The 23,125-nt window shown below is 47.7% G+C and overlaps 1 protein-coding gene across 2 annotated transcripts in view; it reads left to right on the top strand.

Annotated features, from left to right (window-relative positions):
- The first annotated feature begins 8,270 nt into the window (after window positions 1-8,270).
- The window catches only part of EDAR (ectodysplasin A receptor), a 37,830-nt gene continuing 22,975 nt past the window's right edge, over window positions 8,271-23,125 (top strand). Inside the window, exons 1-5 of one of the 2 annotated variants that reach the window (XM_045584182.1) lie at window positions 8,271-8,772; window positions 11,226-11,294; window positions 12,069-12,191; window positions 12,429-12,610; window positions 20,756-20,841. In XM_045584182.1, coding sequence (XP_045440138.1) covers window positions 8,560-8,772; window positions 11,226-11,294; window positions 12,069-12,191; window positions 12,429-12,610; window positions 20,756-20,841 — 673 coding nt within the window. In that variant the 5' untranslated portion in view covers window positions 8,271-8,559. The remainder of the gene's footprint in view (window positions 8,773-11,225; window positions 11,295-12,068; window positions 12,192-12,428; window positions 12,611-20,755; window positions 20,842-23,125) is intronic. The other variant, XM_036447994.2, reaches the window with a different exon arrangement.

The raw sequence follows: 23,125 nt of genomic DNA, 5'->3' as shown, positions 1-23,125 counted from the left end.
TTGTTGTGCCATCATCCATCCCCAGAATTCTTGTCTTTTCCAACTAAGCTCTGCCCGTTAAACAGTAACTCCCATCTGCTCTCTGCCAGCCTCTCTATGAATTTTTGTCTCTCTTAATTTGTAAATAGAATAATATGGTGTTTATTCATTCATGTCTGGCTTATTTAACTTAGCATAATAGCTTGAAAGCTCATCCCTGCTGTAGCCCATGTCAGAATTTCCTTCCATTACATGCACTCTTTTGTTTATCCATTTGATATCCATGGTGTTTTAACATAAATATGTTAGCTGTATTTTTACTTTTAAATTATTTTTCCATTTTCTCCTAGCATTTCTGGTGCTTGATATTTAAAACACTGGCAGTCTAAATAAACTAAATTGTATTCATTCTACCCAGTCCTCTAATTAGCTCCCCTTAAAGCACAGAGACATTTTCCCCTTTTAAGAATTTAATAGTTGTTTCTAATTAACAGGTTTCTGGGCTTTAAATGTATTTTTTTATTTTAATACCAGCATACTCTAATTCCAAATACTTTGGCATTATCTTAGAGCTCTTGGCATAGGAATAAATGGCATTTAAACTGCTAGAGTAGTCAAATACATAATGAAACACCCCATAAAGGTGTCCTTAAATGTTATGTCCTCAGATTCATTGGCATGGCTTTTCTTATTGGCCCCTCGAATAAACAGAGTGTCCTGCTAAAGCAGGAGAACTTTGGGGAGTACCCCAGGGGAGGGCTCAGACACGAACACTGACTAGGCTGATGGCCACACAGCTGCTTGTTTCCCTGTGTACCTCTACTCCCCGGGCACAGAGGTGAAATCCTCACAACAGGCAGCACTACATACACAGTCACTTCCTAGGATTTTCCAGGGTGAAAGCCCCAAACTGTACTAATGCAAACCAGAGGGCATGGTGCAATTTTCCAAAATCACCGACCTTCTATAACATGGTGGTCCTGGAAGCACTTGCCTCTCCCTCTGGTGGTAAAGGTCAAGGCTGCGAATGGCAGGGACACTGCACACATGCAGTTCCTGTCCTGGAGCACAGAGGCTCCCCCAGGCCAGCTCCCGGAGGATGAGGCAAAATCATGTCTCTGGCCTGGAGATTACAAGCTTGACCTCTGCACTCAGGTGTTTGGCTGGGCTACTCTCCTTGACCCTGTGACCTCAGGAAGGTCCATTCCAGCTGGATGCCACGGTTTCTCCATCCACACAGTGGAAACACTCACAGGACCTGGCTCCTGATTGACACAGCAACTGACCCACGAGGAGGGCCAGCCAGCGGGGCACATCCTGTCCCCACACTGAGTGTGTAAATATAAAGAAATAAGTTCCCGCATAACAAGCCTGCTTTAAAGGATCCCAATCCAGGAGCCAGGAGCCCCTACCCAGTCACACCGAGAATAGCTGCCTCTTCAGGTTAAAGACAACAGCCCGGGCTCCATGCCCAAAATCCTTTCAGTTACTGTCAGACTGTTTTAAATTTACTCAGAAAATATCATTCCTGCCCAACAAAAGAATGTTTGCTCCTGTGTGGCTGGGTAATAACTGCTCATGCTCACTTTTGAATAACCACAGTCCACTTCCACATCCATCCACCTCGTCCTGCCCTCAGGAAAATGGGCAAGCAGCGGGCCCTGAAACACGGAGTAGCTCACTCAAGGCCAGTAGTCTCAGTGCCTTCACTCATCTCTGCTCAGCTGCTGTGCAGATGAGGAAAATGTCCCCTGTTGTGGACGCAGCCTTTGCTACTCACGCTCAGTTCAGGGAGGGGGAGAAGAATGCACAGCCCAATCCTGCTCAGCACGTGACACGCTGGGGCTTCCATGGGGGCCCGGGAAGAAAGGGTGCCCATCCGCGGACCCGCCTCCGACAGCCTGGAGAGCAGACAGTGCCAAGTGCCAACTCCTGCTCATATTCACACACCAGCCAAGGAAAACACACCATGGTCTTTGCTCTGAAAAGTTCATTCTGAAATCAGGATGAGCTCAGAAGCCAGCATTCCCAAATGTACGGTAACGCTGGTGTTGATTCTGGAGCACCCAGGCTGGCTGCCACCTGCCTGGCCTGGTAATGCCACACTTTCGGTCTTTTGAAAACGGTGCTCAGGACTTCAGAACTGCCTTCAGCTCCTGCTTAAAGGAGGGCACAGGGTGGGAAATGAACATGTGTGATTGCAGTGCAATCTGCAGCACGTTAATTACAGCTTTAATCTCAGCCCAAATGATCCCTAAACACTGAGGAATATCAGTTCTTGGTTTCTCCGATGTTCATCGGAGCAGGTGTGTCTCAGGTGTTTTGATGAACCCACAAGGTGCCTTTCCTAAGCTTGCCCTCCTCAACACTTCCCTGTTACTGTAGTTGAAAAGACAGCCTGAAAAATGAATCCCTTTTCAAACTGGTAGAACAAGACCCTGCATTTGACAGGAAGGATCCCAATCTGTTACTTACTTCATGCTGGGACTTGAATTCAAAGGGGGAAATGGGCCTCTCCAAACGGGACATTTAATGGTTATTTATAGCCCTGCATCACCCGGGTCACCTGCCTGACGAGATGCCATCTGCACTGGGTATTTCCACCTCAGTGAGAGTCAAGGGCTGAGGCTGGGATGCTCTAATCCCAGGATTCAGGGCAAGGAGACAATCGCATGGCCATGAACAAACAAACAAAATCCTGCCCACTCTGATCTACAAGACTGGGCTCATGGAGACATCTTTGTTGCTGCTCTTATGTTTTCTTCATGCCCCACCTCTAAGTTCTCAGGGCAAGAACTCTTCGTGGAAGTCCAGACTAACACAGGTATGCCTGGGAGTTAAGCATCCACGGATCTGGCATGATTTGAAAGGAGAGAGGAGAAATCAGGCATCCCTGGAACCAAATGGCTCCAGAAAATTCTAAAGGTGGGCGGAGGTGGGGAGGTTACACTGACTACTGCCATCCCTGTTTCTTGGGTTTCATCTTGCCTTGTAAAGAATTGTCCAATTCTCACAGGTCTGCAGAAGTTAGAGGAAACCAAGTCCACATTGCACGGACCTGACCTCTTTGCTGAATTGACCCTTTTACTCCTCCACTCCCAACAGTCTCCAGCCTTTCTCTGTCACTCTTGGGACCCTTGCTCCTGAGGTTACGTAGAATGGTAGCAGGTGGAGAGATCTGGGTCTGCGCCACCTTTGTCTGTGTGGCCTCAGGCAAATCACTCAGCTTCTCCAAGCCATCATTGACCTACCTTCTAAACACAAGAATGTGTACATGGCCTAGCCCGTGTGGCTCCTCAGTTGAGCATCGACCTATGAGCCAGTAGGTCACGGTTCAATTCCAAGTCAGGGCACATGCCTGGGTTTCGGCTCGATCCCAAGTAGGAGGCATGAAGGAGGCAGCCAACCAATGATTCACCATGTCTCTCTCTCTCCCTTTCCCATCCTCTCTGAAATCAATTAAAAAAATAATAATGTGTGCATGAACAGGGCCAGGCCCTTGGTATAGCCTCCATAAATACTCTCCATAGGCTGAGAGACAACTATCTGCAGCGAACACTGGAGGGCTACACTCCCCCCACACACAGATGCCTGAAGAAATCCAATGACATTTCTCTCAGGGACTCCCAGGTTCTCATCAGATAAGGGACACACAACCTGTGCTTCTCAGCTGGAAGGAAACTTCTGAGTGGAGAGGCCTCTCTTGGTAGCAGAGTTTTACCAGCCATCCAGATAAATCCATATCTACCCCCTAGCCTTGGACACACATTCACCCCCAGGCTGGGAGCAGGGCACAGGCGCCAGGACCACAGAGTCCTCGGCAGTGAGGGTCACAGCATGCAGTGTGCCTTCTCCTCTGAGCCCATTCTGTCAGCATAAAACATCTCAGGACAGAAGAATTTTGTTGAGGATGATTATTTACCATGATGAACAGCTGTTGTTTGCAATACACTAACAATCATTTTGAAGTGAATTTTTGAAGAGCATCACTGGGGTTAGCTTTGGACAAATGCTCTTGTTTTTATTCCTCTTCGAACCTCCCCTTTAAACCATACTCACTGTTGGTGTGGGACTGGGGTGCAGGTTTTATTTGTCAATCCTCAGAATTTGGGATTCTAGTAGCATCTTCATGGTAACCACCAGCAGGGAAGCCAGGAAGGGGTTTGGAAAGGATGCCTTTCGCCTTTTGAAGGGAACAACTCAATGGAAGCAGTTTGGCAGCTGCAACCAGGCTGCTGACTTTTGAATAGCTGTGATGACTGGACGCAGATAAAAGTGGCTGTACCCCTAGGTCCTCTCCTGAGAATGTCCACAGACCCCCTGGATGAAGGCCCAGGAGTAGCTCCCTCTGGAACCTGCCTGATAGTCTAGTCCCTACGTCATGTGAGGTCAGGACGGCCCAAAGTCCAGGAAACAATAAAAGAAAAAAAAATTTTAATCTAAGTTTAGCAAATAGAAATTGAATGGGTGAATGGATAAACATTGTGGAATATCAATCATTGCAATACAGAGAAACTGCTGGTTCTCCCCGCATGGATTGACCACAGGTATCCATGTTCATGTGAGAGCTAGAACAGGCACAACTAATGCCTGGTAGTTAGAAGTGGCTTGGCAGGCAGGGTGTGGGCATAGGGGAATGAGAAGACTGTGGAAGGACAGGGATGTTCTGTGTGAGACTGGGTGCTAGTTCTGTGTGTGTATATCACCACAGTCACTGACCTGTACACTGGAAACGTGTGAATTTTATTGTGACTTAATTAAACTACCATAAGCTGATTGTTCTTTAAAAGTATAGTCTTAGCAATAAGAATATAAAATGTGTGCCGTTAACAAGAATAAAGCATTGGTTCCGAACAGATGTGCAGACTGAGAGCTCCGCTTTAGTCATTGTGTGCTCTTTCCCACTGGGATGTGCCTTGCACATGTGGGCCATGGTTGTGGCATGTTACATGTTGCAGTGTGCATGACAGACCTCACTGCTGCTTCTGCCGAAGCTGTCTCAGGTCGTGTGGCCATGCTGTTGGATGGCACAGAAATGAGTCAGCACCTTCATCTCTAGCATCTGCCTAAAGCTCTCGCTGCCTGAGAGCCTGGAGTGCGAAGGCCGCACACAGCAGCCTCCCTTACCGCTTCTCCCGAGGCTCAAGGCTGCAGAGAGGTATGGAGAGTAGAGCATGTTGTCGGGTGGGATGGGAGATGAGGCACTGAAGAGTTGTGTGCCCTCCACCTGCCCTTACTTCACCTTTCCTTTCAGACAATTGTCTCAGGAAGCCCCTTGCCCCACCTCCGCCACCCATGTGGGAGGCCTCTCAATCACCCAGGGTGATGATTCTCAGAGATCAGCAAGCCCTCTGAGGGCCCCTCAGGAGCAAATAGTAATAGTGATCATTTCTAGATCCTCCTTGCCTCCTTGCTTCACAGCTTTGTAGCTACTTAAGCATCTATTAATTCCAGTGCCAATAAATGGTTTATCTCCTTCAACTGCCTTTGCTGCCAGGGTATCTGCACTATCAGATCAATGGTGTGTTTTGCTGACATGTTGGGGTCCTAGTAGAAGGTCTTAGCACTTGTGTATGGTGCTGTTGTTTTGGTTGTGCTGTTGAGCATAGGTGGTGTAACTGAGATACCAGAAGTGAGGAGCCTCGTGAAGCTTCAAAAAACTCCCTTATTTATTGCCTCATCAAAATTGATGGAAAGCGTTTTCAGGGTAAAATAGGAAAGTTATTTTAACTAAAATGCATTGATTTAAATGACAAAATGCAAATTTTTAGAACTCATGTAAATATATAAACATGAAATGTTGTGGCAGGTATATTCTGTCTGGAAGCTAAAAGTGGCACTGAGTTCCCACAGGTCACTTCTCTGTCCTCTGCTCTTAGCAACAGGTGAACGAGTTATTTTCTAAAGTGTATTAAATAATAAAAAGAAATAAAAGATTCTTACTTTCTGTCAAGAGGCCACTGTGCTGGCTTCTCCCTTATCTCCTTGTCTCATTTCTCTGCTCTCATCAGCTCAGAATTGTTTGGAAAGCAATACTTTCAGCTTGCCCTGTCACCCCCAAACCCAGCTATTCTTCTTGTCTCTGGACTCACTACAGAACAGTGAGTCGGCACCTTAAAATAGTCTCACTGTGTGAGGGGGTGAAGCTCGATGCATGAATACATGTGCACCTACTTAGTAATGAAATTCGTATTCTACTAGGTATAAAGCCCAGATTGAGGCTGACAAACAATAATAATAATAATTTGGTGTTTAAGAAATATTGTTAGGCCATGGCTATCTCTAGTACTTCAGAAACAATTGCTATCACCAATAGTTAATATGTAGAAAAATAAGAATTGACAGGAAAAGTAGAGTCAAATAAAAAGATAAAATTTGTGCATGGGCGGCGGGGGGGGAGGAAAGAGGGTGTTCCCTCAGCCCAGCCTGCATGCTCTCCAATTGGACATCCCTCTCCCAATCTGGGACCACTGGCTCCTAACTGCTCACTGGTCTGCCTGCCTGATCACCCCTAATTGTCTCTGCCTGCCTGCCTGATCACCCCTAACCACCCCTGTCTGCCTGCCTGATAGCCCCTAACTGCTCCCCTACCAGCCTGATCGCCCCTAAGTGCTCCCCTGCTGGCCTGATTGCCCCTAACTGCCTCTGCCTTGCCCCACACCTGGGACCCAGACTTCCCTCCCTCTGGCCAGCTATAGGCACCCAGGACCTGAGCCAGCTTCACTCAGGCCAGCTGCAGCCACAGGGGACCATGGGCAGGCAGCTTCATCCAGGCTTCAGCCGCAGGCCCCCAGGAGTTCAGGGTATGCTGCTTGTCCCTCTCCTGGACTGCAGGCGCAGGTGCACTGCTGGCATCTGGGACCCTGGAGTGGGTGGCTTGTTCCTCTCCCGGTCCGCAGCCTGTCTGGTCCCCATCCCTCTCTCCCCAGTGTTGAGTGTCTAAGCCATTATGAAATGTGGCATGAGGGTGTGACTACTATTTGCATATTAGCTCTTTATTATATAAGATTTTAACTTGTCATTGTCTATCTTCAAGTGGATATTTTATCACTTCACATCTTGTATAGAAACTTCACTGTAGCCGAAACCAGTTTGGCACAATGGATAGAGTGTCAGCCTGCAGACACTCTATCCACTCGATTCCGGTCAAGGGCACACACCTTGGTTGTGGGCACGTCCCCAGTAGCGGGTGTGCAAGAGGCAGTTGATTGATGATTCTCTCTCATTGATGTTTCTAACTCTCTATCCCTCTCTCTTCCTCTCTGTAAAAAATCAATAAAATATATTTTTTTTTTAAAAAGAAAAAAGAAACTTCACTGTAACAAAATTTCATTTTTCCTGGGCAATCTTTGTGCTATTGTTGTCATGTATTTTACTTTCACAGATGTTATAAAACTGACATTACATTATTATTTGTTTAAATAGTTAATTATCTTTAAATATATTTAAATAATAAGAAACTTCTATTATATTTTTTCTATGCATTTACTGTCTTTGTTGTTTTCCATTTCTTGGCATAGATCATTATTTGTATCTGGTAAAATTTTATTTCTGCTTGCAGGACTTTTTTTAAAAAACATTTTTTACACTACAAATCTGCTGGTCATAAAAAAATCAATTTTTTATATATGAAAAATATATTTTAACTATTTTAAACTATTTTTTAAATATTTTCACTCATTCTAGAATTATAAATTGAGAGAATTTTCCCCCCTTGTAAGTACTTTAATGATGTTGCTCTACTATCTTCTCCCTTACACTGTTTCTGATGAGAAATCTTTTGTAATTCTTATGTTTATTCCTGTGCATAGTGTGTCTCTTTTCTTCTGACTACTTAAAAGAGTTTTCTTTTCATCATTGGTGTGGAGCAATGTGATTTTTATGTGCCTTGATGTAGCTTTCTTTATGTCCTTGTGCTTGCTAGTCACTGAGCTTCTTAGGTCTGTGGGTTTATATTTTTTACTATATTTTGCTAAATTTTGAAATTTTTGAATCACTCTTTCTTCAGATGATTAAATATATACACGTTTGGATCTCTAGAGTGGGCTTGGGAGGAAGAGGAGTGAACCAAACCGTAGGGTCAGGACCTCAGCAAGCAATTGAGTGCAGGTTCAGCCAGCTGGGCCATCCCTGCAGTGGCCAGTTCATTACCAGCTGCCTGAGACTGGTTCGTTCCTGGGCTAGAGGGTTTCATGCATCTGTTCCATGCTGCCCAGCATTGCAGTGCCCATTGGAGCTGTACGTAGCTTATGGGGAAGGCATGGCCTGAGGAGTCAGAGCCTTGATCCCACGCAATAACCACATCCGGGCATTGGGAATTCGGCCAGTTCTCTGCACCCTGAGTCACCCAACTATTGCATCCTCAGAGCAGTCATAGTGCCTTCTTCCATCACAGTCCCCTAAGCTCGCAGCAATAGAGGTGTGCTGTCATACGTTTGGGTGAACAGAACATAGAAGACCCCTGAGTGATCGCAGGTGCCAGGTGTTGGCTGGGGAGGTGATCGTGTGGGTTTGCGTGAAGTGCTCACAGTCACAACTTTGGAAGCCTCTTAATTTCTCAGAGAGCTCGATGGTGAGAAAATGCAGGTCTCGTCCTGCGTTGCGGTTTCTGTGGGAAACCTCGCCATTGGGGGTGTCAGAGGGGTTGGCCGGAGTGCCTGTGGCAGAGAGACATCCTTCTCCCGTAACCTCTTTGCAGGAGGACTGGTCTCCAGATGCCCAGGAACTGCTCAGCAGATCCCGGCTGTTCCACAGAGTTCTCTGAGCAGCCGTCCATCTTCCGCAGGAAGAAAGGTGTGTGCTTGTGCACAGTTACTACCCGGTCCCAGGCCGGCGGGGGCACCCGGCCCCGGACATGTTCTCCCACTGGGTTTGCAGGGATCGGACAATGGTTGTCCAGAATTCCCTTGTTTGACAAAGAAAGTTAAGTTCCCAGTGAGGCCTCTGGTTAGAAAGGGAGGGAACTGGGGAAAGGAGGAGTCGAGCTGCCTCTTCTCCACATGCAGGAAGGCCCAGAGCCCTAGGCACAATCTCCAGCCCCCTCACCTGCCTCGAGGAGGCTGCTTCTAAAGAGAACATGAAGGCCGGGCTCTGCTCCTGTGTCCTGGTGGGTCTGAAAAGCAGGAGGCAGAGCTGTGCTCTCACCTGGGCCTTGGTGCAGCGGCTCCTGGTTCTCAGCAGAGACCTGGGGTCTGACCTCTCCTCAGTGGTTGGAACCACATGTAGGAGCCACCAGTGCAGACAAGCCCCTGGGAGGCAGATACAGTGGGGAAACCATTGGACCTCATTGCCCAGGCAACAATGCCAGCATCCTGGCCTGCCCCCAGTTGCTCAGCGCCTGCTCATAAGCATGCTGCCCACAGGCCTGCCATCTTTGTTTGGTTAATTTGCATATGCACTCCTGATTGTCTGTGGGTGTCATGGTGGCATGGTTAATTTACATATTTGTCTATTATTAGTATAAGATGGCTGAGTAATATTCCACTGTGTACATGTTCCACAACTTCTTTATCAACTTGCCTATTGATGGGCACTTGGGCTGCTTCCAGATCTTGACTACCTACACTAATAAAAGAGAAATATGCAAATTGACCATGCCTCCAGGGTGCCCACCAGCCAATCAGGAGCAAATGTGCAAATTAACCCAACAAAGATGGTGGGTTAATTTGCATACACAGATGCAGAGCACAGACTGAAGAGGCTTGGCTTCTCCACTGCGGCCAGAGCAGAGAACCCAAACCTCGCTGCAGCCCGAGCAGAGAAGCCTAACCTCGAGGCTTGGCTTCTCTGCTGCTGTAGGAGCAAAGGCCTGGGTCCCGGGTGCCAGAGGAAAACTGATGGCCAGCAGCCAGGGGAAGGAAGGCCTATTGCACAAGTCTTCGTGCACTGGGCCTCCAGTTGTAAATAACGCTGCAGTGAACATGGGGATGTATATATTCTTTCAAATTAATGTTTTGGGTTTCTTAGATTATATTCCCAGAAGTAGAATTGGTGGGTCAAAAGGCAGTTCCAATTTTAATTTTTTTATGAACCCCCCTCCACACTGTTTTCCACAGTGGTGGCACCATTCTGCATCCCACCAGCAATACATGAGGGCTCCCTTCCTCCACATTCTCTGCCTCTCCGGATTCTGCTGCTGTAGAACTAATAACCCAAATGGAATGCAAACCAGTTTGACATGCCCTCCTCCTTTCTCAAACTTAACTTCCTATTTCCAATAAATAATCTTCTGGCTGCTTTCCTCCCTAATGCCTTTAGGATATTGAATTATAAAGACAGAGTTCAGGTGTTTTCTCCTTTAAAAAAAATGGATTTCCCATTTATCATTTTCTGCTTTGTGTTTCTGTATAGTCATTTTGGGGTGGTATTTGGGGATTATGGGTTTCCATGACCAAATGGCTCACTGAGAACTAGGGGATTCATAGGATGACACATGGTCTGAGGTAGAGGGTGATTCTAAAGGTTCCTCACATAACTCAGCTGTTTTGTCACTAATTCATCCCCTCTGTCAAAGCAAAAAACAGTGACCCAGCATGTGGCAACTGGGGCATGTAGGTGCTCACATGAGCACAGTGTCTCCCTTTGTATAGTGGGCTCCTGGGTACAAGAGCTTTGAGTGGGAAACACAGGTCTCTCATTCTGAAAGTGAAAAATAACACCTTCAAAGCAGTGCATCAGTTTAGTACTTGGGAGAAGCATCTGAGAACAAAGCTGGCTTCCTCTGTTCATTAGTGAGTGACCTTAGGCAAGTCACTAGCCTCCTGAGCTTCCATTGCCCCAACTGTGGAGTTAAGTGGTTGGACTGATAATTCTGTTTGACAGATGACCCATTCTTCACAGAGAGAGGGACGAACCTTACGAGAGCAGGAAGTCAGGTGGGGAGGGCTGTCTGACCCCTGGCACTGTCTCAGGGTCTCCCCTGCAGCCAGGGGATCAGCAGCAGCCTGGAGAACCAGGATCTTCTGACTCTCCAGCAGGTGAAAGCTGGTCAGTGCTGCTTCAGCTGTGGCCTGCAGTGTGCTCTTGACCCACCTTTCTGGAACTCTTTCCCGGAATGGGGTGGTGCTGGGAGGACAGTGGTGGAGTCAGTCCCAGGCCCTGACAGCTTAAATCTGCCTTATCTTTGGGGCCTATCCGTTCCTCACTCTGGTTTTGGGAGGTCCCTCTGAGCCAGTGGGATACAATGAAGGCAACTGGAGCAGCCTCAGGCCTTGCAAGCACTGATGCTGATGAGATATATCTTTCAGGTGAGCCTGTGGGAGAGGATGGCCCACGTGGGAGACTACAGACAGATGCCCTGGCTCCCTGTCCTGGTGGTAAGTGGGTCAGGACACCTGCCTGCACTGCACAGCCTTGGCAGAGATCCCATTGGGGCCCCTTCCAAGCTTCACTTCCCAAGCTTCACTTCCTTCACCAGCCACACTTCCTTGGCCAGGTTCCTTGGCCTCTTAAGCCTCGTTTACATGGCTGTAAAATGAGAACAACAATGGCATCTTCTTCACTGAGTTCTTCTGAGGATGCAAAAATGTAACTCCTGCAACACACTGAACAGTGCCCAGGGTTTAAACTAGACTTTCCTGGTTGGTGGCTCCCTTTATAGGATTTCATGGATAGAAATGACCTTAAATGCTCATTTACATTGTGATATACACGTGCCTATGTGACAAGCCACATCTGTGGGTCATACAATTGGGAAAGATCCAAGCCTTTACCAGGAGCCCTCCGGGGAGGAAAAGAGGCACCAGGTGATTGAGAGACCTGCTATGCTAGAGGCGTGGGCCAGGAACTGCCTCATTCTTGACTTTGGAAGGAATGAAAGAAAGATTTCAGGGGAAAGAGAGTTTGGATCAGGCCTCCAAGGTGGGGTGGGTGTGGGACAGGGGGAGACAGAGTGAGGCCAGGCTTTTGAAGCAGGTGGCCTGCCCAGTTATCAGCTAAGTTCCTGGAAATGGGCATTGGATGAGCACTAATGGACTGAGCGGGCCCTTTCTCACCCGGCCTTGGGCTGCCTAGGCATGAACCCTGAGTAACTGAGTAACTGTGTGTCTTCAAGGAAGCATGAAAACCAAATGACCCGTTTCTTGTGGCAGGTGTCTCTGATGTGCTCAGCCAGAGCAGAATACAACAACTGCGGCGAGAATGAATACTACAACCAGACCACGGGGTTGTGCCATGAGTGTCCCCAGTGTGGGCCGGGGGAGGAGCCATACATGGTAAGGCCCCCTGCCTGGCTGCCAGTCCACAGCCTCGGGGCCTTCATGGGGTATTGTCACCATACTTTGTGTTGCTCTGCATGTGGTCCCTAATACATCAGTGCCCCCTGCACCCGGTGCACCCCAGTGCCTGCTGGGCCTTGTGTGCCCATCACGTGGTGTGCCCAAAGACTGCAGGTTTGGTCCTGGCAGGTGTGGCCCTGTACTCACCTGTGTCCTCTCCCCTTCCTTGGCCAGTCCTGTGGCTATGGCACCAAAGATGAGGATTACGGCTGCATTCCCTGCCCAGCAGAGAAGTTTTCCAAAGGAGGTTACCAGATATGCAGGCGCCACAAAGACTGCGAGGGCTTCTTCCGGGCCACCGTGCTGATGCCGGGGGACATGGAGAATGACGCCGAGTGCGGGCCTTGTCTCCCTGGGTAAGCATATGGGCGCTCCAAACGGCACCCCAGCACACGCTCTCAGAGGCCCCTCGTGTCTCTGGGAGGCCCTCTGAGAACATGAGCCCCTCAGGCTGCAGTGCAGCATCACTCCTGCAGGCTGCCCCATTCTACAAGGGCGGCATGCAGAGAGGAGGGCACTTATCTGGAATAAGGACACGAGGCACCTAGGATGGTGAGTCCTGCCACCTTTCCTGAGCAGGCAGCTGGCCCAGGCCTAGTTTCTGTGTTCTTAAAGCCAACATCAGTCAGATCTTCCGACTACTCAAATCAAACAAATTTGCTGACTACTTACAGTGAGATAATACATGTGGGATGCTTTGGAAAAAAACACTAAGATTCCATACAAGACTATTACTTTTAATATTCTGAGGACAACTAAGGATAAAAGCCACTGAGAGGAATATTTGAGTGTAATGTGCATATAATTCCACCACAATTCTGTTATGTATCAAAAGTCTTCCCCAGAAAAAGCAAAGTGCAAATGCAGTTATCCTGAAAGAAGAATTAAAATCTTCCTTCACGTGGGCAGAACACATAAGCAAGTTCTCTTTGAGATGAGGGCAGGGCAGCCTAGAGGCCCAGTAAACACAAGCCTCTGCAGTTGCTACTGCTCCCTCTGGTGGCCACACAGCATAATGCTTGCATGGGCTGCCTGGAAACTAAGAGTGGTGAGGCTGAAGGGTGATGGAGCTGGCGAGGGTGCAGGCCATGGTGTTGGTCATGGAGGCAGCACCATTCTGAATACTACACTGTATTTCACAAACTGCTTGTTAACCCATCATCTTACTGTGTTGAATTGAGAGGAGAAAGAAAATACGAATACATTCAAATGAGAACACCGGCCATTAGTCTAAGAAAAAGAAAGTACAAAAAAGGCAAAAAGTCACACCAATTTAGGAATAGAATGAAAGTGAATAACTTTTTTGTGTGTGTGAATAACTTTTAAATGAGGAGATATTTTAAACTTGAAGAAATTTACCCTAATTCAGATTTGTTACAGAGAAGCATCAATTTCCATGGCTTCCACCACCATCTCTCTGCTGGTGATTTGCCAACCCCCACCTCCAATCTCCCTAGTTTTCTGTCATGAGTTCATACCTACATCCTGAATTACATAACTGCCTATCCAAACCCCACAGGGACAACCATGTCAATGTCCCTGACCCAGAGGTTGATTCAAACATATTTTTCAAATGAATAAATAAATTATGAGAACCTTATTCCAGAACCTTTACAGGAAAACACACACACACACACACACACACACACACACACACACACAAAAAAAAAAAAAAAAAAAAGGTAGCTATACCCAAATAATCTATTCTCTTAAAAAAATATCTATAATAATAAAAGGGTAATATGCTAATTAGACCAGACGTCCTTCCAGACAACCTTTCAGATGAAACCACGGCAGTGTGAGCCGAGGCAGAAGTGGCCACCTCAATGGCAGGGGGCCAAGCCCCTTGCATGAATTTCATGCATTGGGCCTCTAGTCCTATAAAATAAAAGCTTAATATGCTAAGTGTCCTGTTGTCCAGTTGTCCATTCAACCAATCAAAGCGTAATATGCTAATGATAAGCTAAAGCAGCTCAACTGCTTGCTATGATGTGCACTGACCATCAGAGGGAAGGGTAGGTTCGCTTTTTGCTAGGGTCTAGCAGATGGACACTGAATTAGACGGGCTAGACAAACCCTGAAGCCTTCCCGCATCCCTCCCATGTCCCGATCGTGCACCAGTGGGGTCCCTTAGCCTGGCCTGCACCCTCTCACAAACCAGTTTTGGCCCAATCCCACAGGCCAGGTTGAGGGACCCCACTGATGCATAAATTTGTGCACAGGGCTTCTATTGATGAAATAAAAGTTCTTTCACTGGGTTTTCTTTAGTTCAGTTGCTGTGATCATTGTGTTGTGGGGGATCCACCAGAGGAAAGTGTTAGAAGAAGTAGTCGAGCCCTAGCTGGTTTGGCTCAGTGGATAGAGTGTCGGCCTGAGAATTGAAAGGTCTGAGGTTCAATTCTGGTCAAGGACACATGCCCAGGTTGCAGGTTCAATCCTCAGTAGGGGAGTGTGAAGGAGGCAGCTAATCAATGATTCTCTCTCATCATTGATGTTTCTATCTCTCTCTATCCCTCTCCTTCCTGTCTGAAATCAATAAAAATAGCCGAAACCGGTTTGGCTCAATGGATAGAGCATCAGCCTGTGGACTGAAAGGTCCCAGGTTCGATTCCAGTCAAGGGCATATACCGTGGTTGCAGGCACATCCCCAGAGGGGGGTGTGCAAGAGGCAGCTGATCGATGTTTCTCTCTCATCAATGTTTCTAACTCTCTATCCCTCTCTCTTCCGCTCTGTAAAAAAAAATCAATAAAATATATATATATTTTAAAAATCAATAAAAATTTTTTTAAAAAAAGAAGATAAAGAAGCAGCCGATCTATCCTGCCCAGTGGGTCACACGTCTGTGGAGGGCCTGCAGACACTGGGCTTGAAGGAGAGAGATCAGAAGGACCTTGACTTTAGGTGGCTAGAATCAGTCTCTGGTAACATAGTTCCCAGGACTCTTCTCTGCGTTGCTTTTAATTGCTGTGGGTACATAATTCATGAAAGAAATGCAGAGTTTCATGGATTAACTGTAGACGTGCCAAGGAAAAGCATGCTCCCCTTGCCATGCTTAGCCTTGGAAAGAAAATAACCCTTTTTGCAAAACCTCAACTAATTTTGAGAGCCTGTTAGTGTGAGAATCTGACCTGACATTCACAATGTAACATTTATTTTAGTAAACCTTTAGATTAAGCCCACCGGGTAGGTACTAGTGAGACAAAGAGGGAAGACGTGGTGCCTCTCTTTCCAGTGGAGGAGAGAAGAAAACCTGTGGTCACAGTGGGAGACACACGGTGCTCAGGAAGTCCAGGAAGGGCCATTTCTGTGACTGGGGTCAGTGGGGTCTTAGAAGACTTCTCAGTGTGATGCTAGGATGGGTGGAGCAGAGTTGAGAAGTGCAGGTGCTCAGCCAAAGCCCAGAGGGTGAGCAATCCAACAGGACATAGAGCTGCGTCCCTGAGCCAAGTGGAAGACACACAGGTGGGTGTGGAGAAACTAGACTCTGGAAAATGATGCTGAGGGCTCTCGTCTTTAGCTCGACACTGATGCAGACGTATAAGCTGGTGTAGGGCATAATCAACCCTAGGATGACCCCCTTAGCAGCAGTGAAGATAAAAACTGTTGAGCAAGAAGAGATGGAAGCCTGGGGAACAGGGATGAGGTGGGGAGTTGTGAGGATCAGGGCAAGGCAAAAGCATTGGAAGTTGGAAGGAAAGGGAAAATTCAAGAGCTTGTTGGAAGACAGCAGAGACAAGAGTTGCAGACCGTGTGCATGTGGGATTTGGAGAAGGAGATTTTTAAGTGGATTCTCAGGTGTCTGTCTCAGGCAGCTGTGTGGACAGGGAGGCCATTTGCTAAGATGTGGACTACAGGAGGAAGAATAATTTTGATGGGGAGTTGGAAGAAAGATGGAGGAGGTATGTGTGGAATTTAGGTTATTGTTACATGCAAAACAATGTATCTAACACATAGATAAATAAATAGCTCAGGCCACATCTGGAATCACCTACCCATTAGTGGTATGGGTAGTGGTCCCTTTGGAAGGCTTCAAATGCCGGACAGCCCTCTGTGGAATTAGCAGGGAGGCCAGCATCTGTTTACAAGGATCTTCCCAGCCTGAAATCATAAGTGGCTCCTTCCCTGCTCCATGTAGAACAGTGACCTGCTTCCTCCACACTTTGTCTCCGGCACCGGAACAAGGTGAGGGGAGCACTGGCTGAGTGCAAAGGATATTGTGCAACAGACACGCCTCAGTGCACCTCTCATTACCCCACGGAAGTGAAAATATAGTCAGTTTCCATTTTGGCTGTGCTGTGATATGACCTCAAATAAATCACTCCCTAACCCAAGGCCACGGAATAGAGGGCCTTTACTTTATCTCCAGGCCTAACCTCCTCATCCTGGCTCTAATAAGCACAATGCTCTAACAGGGTGGGACCCCAAAGGCCTCCCTCCTATTACAGGTTTTGAGTCAAAATGAAGCTCTCAGGCTGTGTCACAAAGGAGGATTATAGGGAGTTTTGGCAAGTTGGAGCCATCAGCTCCATGAAAAGCTGTTTTCATTTCCAAGTCCCCGTGGTCCCCAGGCTGCGGATGCAGACTGCCTCCTATTTGTCTTCCTGACACCACAGGTTGCCTTGGCCTGTTCCCCCTTTGTGGTTTGGCAAGCACCGCCTTCTCATTCTTTGCCATCTCTGCTGTATATCAGTATGTAGCCAAGACACTGGCTGAACAATGAGCAGTACATGGGGCTTTCCTGTTGAGAAAGACTTGTGTGGGAGGACCAGGGAGTAAAACCCGAGAAGAGGAAGAGAGAAGAGGTGAAATTCCATAACCTCCCCCAAGGCATCAAGTTACCCATTGGAGACACTCCTGCTGGCTAGCTTCCACACCACGTCCATTCTCTGCAAATAAGGCATTCTAGGATGTTTGGGAAACAGGGACAAAGGGCAGGTGGTTGCTTCTACATACCAACATTGTAGAGGGCAAAGGGAGCTTCAAAGAGCTCAGTGGCATCCATTGCAAGCTCAGGAGCTCTAAGAAAAGGGAACCTTTGGAGAAAATTTACACACACAGGAGATTCTAGAGGCGCATTTAAACTGAGTCTTAATGTTTTTACACTTTTAATGATTAAGTTACCCACCTTAATCGACCCTTAAAGAAAAACAAAAAGAAAGAAAAAAGATCAGGGAAAAGTCTAAATAGAGATCAAAGAGTGGGAAATTAGACCTTCACAGAAAGACAAAGGGGCCTGGTACTCTAACCCGGCACAGCTCCCTAAATGAACACCCAGCTTCAAGTTCATAGAAGCCAAACAATTAGTCTCCACTCCTCCCTGGCTGGGAATGGGAGGTGTGGGGGTAAACTAAACACAAGGAGTTGAGGTTGTCTTAAAGAGAAAAAACCAACATTTAAAAATCTTCTGAGCAATATATTCTAGGAAATGTGTGACATATTTAACACTCATGATTTTATAACAGCCTCTGGGAGCCAACATTTTTTTTAATATATATCTTTTATTGATTTTACACAGAGAGGAATTGAGAGGGATAGAGAGTTAGAAACGTCGATGAGAGAGAAACATCGATCAGCTGCCTCTTGCACACTCCCTACTGGGGATGTGCCCGCAACCAAGGTACATGCCCTTGACAGGAATCGAACCCGGGTCCTTTCAGTCTGCAGGCCGACGCTCTATCCACTGAGCCAAACGGTCTCGGCATGGGAGCCAACATTTTTTTTAAAAAATTATAGCCCTTCCATATTGTTTCTTCAGTTAAGCTGCTGAACACATCACACGTCTTGGTGCAGACACGCAGCCAGGACAGGAGGTGTAGTGGCAGCCATCGGGGCCTCTGGCAGTCACAGAGAGGACCACTCAGGATGAGAGCCGTCGGCCTGCCCAAGGAGGTGCCTGTATGCCCAGCAAAGGCAGCTGACTGATCCCATTTGGAGTTGTCCCTGGTGTGCACAGAGCGTGGTGTTCCCTAGGACTCACTCGGTGTCCAGTTCTAAGACCAAGTGTCCTACACTCACCCAGGTGGCTGTGGAATTTCATCCAAAATGGAGCTCAGCACCAGGCTATTAACCAGGATGGGCTTAGCTGTGGTTCTGCTTTTGAAAATGAGGAAAGGTGTACAAAATGCCATTGGACTTCTGTCAGTCTTAGCACTGTGAAATTCTATAGAGAAAAACTTGGTCTCATTCACTTCTCTTCAAATCAATTCTTGCCTAACACCTTCCCTCCTCATCACCTAGTGCAAGGTACTAGGAATGCAGGCTTGAACAAGGCTGCCCTGAGGGACTCCCAGGCCAGGAAGAGAGGCATTCACAATCTGGGGAAGAAGAATGCACTAGAGGTGGAGGTGAAAGCAGGAGCAACTAATAGTAGATTGGTTCGCTGCCACCAATCTAATGCCAATAGTAGTCTCCAATCTAGGGTGTGGTAAAAGGAGAAACTTTATTCAGATAAAGAGTTTGCAAAGCCCAGAGAAGCAGTCCCTAGTGAAAACCAAATTTTGTGCTCCACTGAGATAAAGAGAAGGCCAGTCTTCATAAAGTCCCCATCGTTGTCCCTGATTGGTCCATTTTTATGCAAATGAGGAATCCAAATTTGCACAACCTGGTCCAAATAGCACTGTGCTAATTGGTCAGCTTCATGTATTCTGATTGGTTGTTATGGAGCAGCTCTGATTGGTTAGTAAAGATGCAAATAAGATTATAGCTCTGTAATTTTAAATGGACAGGGCAGGTCTCAGCCCCCTGGTTGAAATGCAATACCAGAAACTCCTTCATCAGGATGGACTCCACAGGCAGGAGCACCAGGAGGAGGCTGAGGTTCAGTCTGCAGTTTTTCCCTGAAAGCAGCCTATGTGAGAGGCCTTTGTCAGCAATGGCTGCCAGATTCTTGTTATGAATTTGGACCCAGTTAACCATGAGGAGGCCTTCTTAGCAGATAGATTTCTTCTCAGGTCACAGAGGCAACTTTGGGTCTGTATGTCAAAAAGCTGCAGGAGGACTGACCTGGCCAACCTGAAGCCCAGAGGCCATAGCCCTGATTAGGCCACGCCCCTCCTGGTGCAGACACGCCCCTCCTGGAGCCCATGCACTGGAGGCCCCATGGCTTCCTGCTTCCCCAGCACAGATGGCTTCTGAGGGGACAAGGTGTGCATTTGAGAGAGGCTTTCTCCAGAGGTTTAATTGTGAGCCTGGCTGTGCTGGCTTCTCCGAGGGATGTTTTGAAATTGGTTAATTGATGTTTTTAGATACACAGGAATCTGGGGATAAAACGCTCTGAGGAAGGGCAGGTAATTATGATCATAATGTTACTGATAATGGTTCAGCTCCTAGCCGCTAGAGTCCGAAAACTACCTCCCTCAAACCTCCCCCCCCAAGTCCTGCTCCATGCTCCATGCTCCGCGGGGCCTAGGTGTGCATGGCTAATGAAAGAGATTTTAAAACAACCATGAAAGTATTCAACAGCGGAGAGGTATTTTTCATTTTTTGAAATTGTAGTAAGGGAGAATTGATTTCTCACAATGCAATAGCTGGCTCCATGATCATCTGTGAATGTATATATATGGAAAACAAGCATACATCAAGAGAAGTGCCAAAGCCTGCCTGTAGGTGGAAAGGAGGCTGAGTTGTGAGGCTAGAAGGGGAGGCCAGAAGGTGGAGGCCCCAGGAGGTGTGGCCTGCAGTGAACGGCAGCCCCTGGTGGCAGGCTCTGGGCAGGGTGTTCTTAGAGCCAGCATGGTCATGGGGCTGGAGTATTGACATTGGGAAGCTCGAAAGAAATCACTGTGAAGGCTTTGTCTTTTTCTTTAAATGTCAGAACCCCAGCATGAATTTATATGTGTGTCTTCGGACAAGTGCTTCCTGAGGAGGAAGCAAATAAATTTCAGTTATGGCCTGGCTGTACTTCAGGCTGTCTCTAAAGCCCTCTGTGATGACATCCCTGGACATTGCTACAGCCATGTTGCCGGCCAGTGCCGCTCACTGGTGGGCAGCAAGTGTTGCCCGAGAGGTCCCAGTGTCACAGGCAGAGACATATCTACGGGCATTCAGTAAAGGAGTACTCCTTCTCCAAAGGTGCCTGAATCTCTGGTTGGCAAGACACCCAAAGCGCTAACCAGAGCATACATGTGCTGGCAGTGCACACAGTGGTGGCGGGCATGCACACATTGGGCACACAGATGTTTAGGTGGAGGATGTTGATGAAGATGGTGATGATTTCATCAATGATTCATCAGTGAAAGGAACCAAAAGGGGGGAGGGGGATTTTTATAAGGCCCAAACTGGCCTAATATTGGGGGGAAATTCGTTTTAAGACAAGTTGAAAACCTCCAAGGGAACTCAGTGATCAGAATGGGCTGCTGCCTCAGCAGGGCTCCTGCTCCCCGGGCATCTGTCTCAGGCCTGATTGGGATCATGCTTGGTCGTGGGTATGCCAAGTGGTCAGCATTTGCTTGGGGTAGAGCCCAGCTCACTGTCTACTTTGTCTTGTTTGCCCTCCCTGTAGTTACTACATATTGGAAAACAGACCCAGGAACATCTACGGCATGGTCTGCTATTCCTGCCTCCTGGCACCCCCCAACACCAAGGAATGTGAGTGCGCTTTGTCCTACATAAGAACGGTACTGGCTCAGTACTGATGTTTTGTATTACATGGTGTGTTAGACAGAGGCCAGTCCTGGCACCTAAACAAGTTAAGTACAGTAAAGGCATAAACAAAAATGTCCCCGTAGTCTAAACCAGTGGTCGGCAAACTCATTAGTCAACAGAGCCAAATATCAACAGTACGATTGAAATTTCTTTTGAGAGCCAAATTTTTTAAACGTAAACTTCTTCTACGCCACTTCTTCAAAATAGACTCGCCCAGGCCATGGTATTTTGTGAAAGAGCCACACACAAGGGGCCAAAGAGCTGCATGTGGCTCTCGAGCCTCAGTTTGCCGACCACGGGTCTAACCAATCGGAAAGCAAGTCCATGAAAAAGGTTTGCTGTACCATGAGTCAGAGGCTCAGATTAGTAACCTTGGACAAGTGACCTTGAATAAATCTCATAACCTCTGTGAGCCTCAGATTTTTCATCTGTAATTTGAGGGTGCTAAAATCTGAATTATCCATGTTATGCAATTCTTAGATAAAACAATGAGTCCAAGGTATTTTGCAAAGTACTACAAAGCTCTAGACAATTGTTAGTTCTCATACATAACCTCTGCTTTCCCATCTGAGAAATGGGGAGATGCAGCCAGATGGGCCATGTGGGGTGACATGGCTCTCAAGTGTGGACGTGAAAGTTACTCTCTCCACTTCGAGGTCTCCACTTCTCCTGCATAGGGCTCATGCTCAGGAATCAGAAGATGGGGCTAGTGGGTCAGTAATGAGGCCCAAACTCACAAAACTGCCATCAGCAGCTCTAGCCTGCCCAGGAATTAGGTAAAACCAATCAGGACCCCAATTTGCTAGCTAACTGCCCAGGCCACACCAGACTCTGCCATTCCTGAGCCTTGGTCAGTGGTTGAGAACTCCTTTGCCTCCACCTGAGAAGCCTGCTTTGGTTTTGTTTGGCTGTGACTTACCTAGGCACATACCAGGCAAGCTAATGCCCTTGTCAGTGGATTACACACCCCATAGTAAAAGAGAACCTGGCACAAACCCCAGGGAAGCGTGTGACAGATGCACACGTGTGAGGGCTGGTGGAGGCCAGGGGTGCCGGCTGTGTAGGAGTGAGCCCTGGACTGCGCAGCCTGAATCTGCCTGGGGCTCTCTGCCATCCCAGATGCTGAGATTCTCCCAGGAGCCCCGGGCTGCAGTCACCCAGTCCCACTTTAGCTGCTCGGGTGGGGCTGAGAATACATGCTCACTGTCCCCAGGGGCTGCCCGGACCCCACGGAGAGCCCTGATGTGCGGTACGGACCCTGCTCTGGAACTTCAGGGCCTGCGTTTAAATTCCTGTTTCCTCATTGCCAAAGATACCCACCTCCCCAGCTGTTGTGCAGCTAGACTGAGCTACAATGCTGGTTTCTGTGTCATGGCCCATCCAAATACCCTCAGGAGAAGTGGCAAAGCACTACACAGGTATTGTTAAAATGGGGGGGAGGGGGGGTTGTTAAACCTACTTTCCAGCTCCATCGAGTAGTAAGAGGGAAGCCAGAGGATTGCCACTGGTCACCATTGGCCCTGCCTTTGGGTCATCATCATCTTCAGGCAAACAGACATGCGTGGAGCTTCAAACAGAACCTGGGCCTCAGGGACTGGAAGTGCCAGGGAGCCATGAACTCCCTGGTTTCCATCCTTCCTCCTGAAAAACAAGTGTAAGTGATGGCTCTTACATAAACCACGTGGGTGTGGAAGGGATGCCCCCAAGTATTCAAGAGCTCTGAAACCTCTCCTGCTTGCGACTTGCCCATCAGGAAAGCTTCAAGCCTTTCTTCCAGAAGCTTCCACCACAGTGAACAAACACTATCTTCCTTCCGCAACCCTAGACCCATCACTGTGTCCTGGAAATGAAAGAAGCAGCCCTCCAGTTATTTTTCAGCTACATCCAAGAGCAAGACCCACTGGGTGCAACCAAAGCTTTCGGTTTTGTTGTTTTCCTTGCACGGGCCTGAGGACTGCCTCTGAAAGGACCCATGCTGTGATGGCATGGGGTGGCTCAGTGCGAGAGGAAGAAAGGGATTGCATAATATTTGGGATTCGTTCAAGTTTCCACTCTTGGGACAGTTACCTAACTTTGTACTTCAGTTTCCCCACCTGTTACATGAGGATCGTCTTCTCAGAAGATTGTTGGGAGGAAGAGATGACATGTCAGGTGTGTGTGAGCCCCCTTTTCAGTGTACACGCGGCACTTACTGTGGGATAAAGCTTCAGTCTCATAGGTGAGCACC

Source organism: Pipistrellus kuhlii, unplaced genomic scaffold (genome assembly GCF_014108245.1).
Source record: "Pipistrellus kuhlii isolate mPipKuh1 unplaced genomic scaffold, mPipKuh1.p scaffold_m20_p_2, whole genome shotgun sequence".
NCBI lineage: Eukaryota > Metazoa > Chordata > Mammalia > Chiroptera > Vespertilionidae > Pipistrellus > Pipistrellus kuhlii.
Note: the sequence above shows the minus strand (reverse complement) of the source record. Positions and strands in the feature narration are given on the sequence as shown.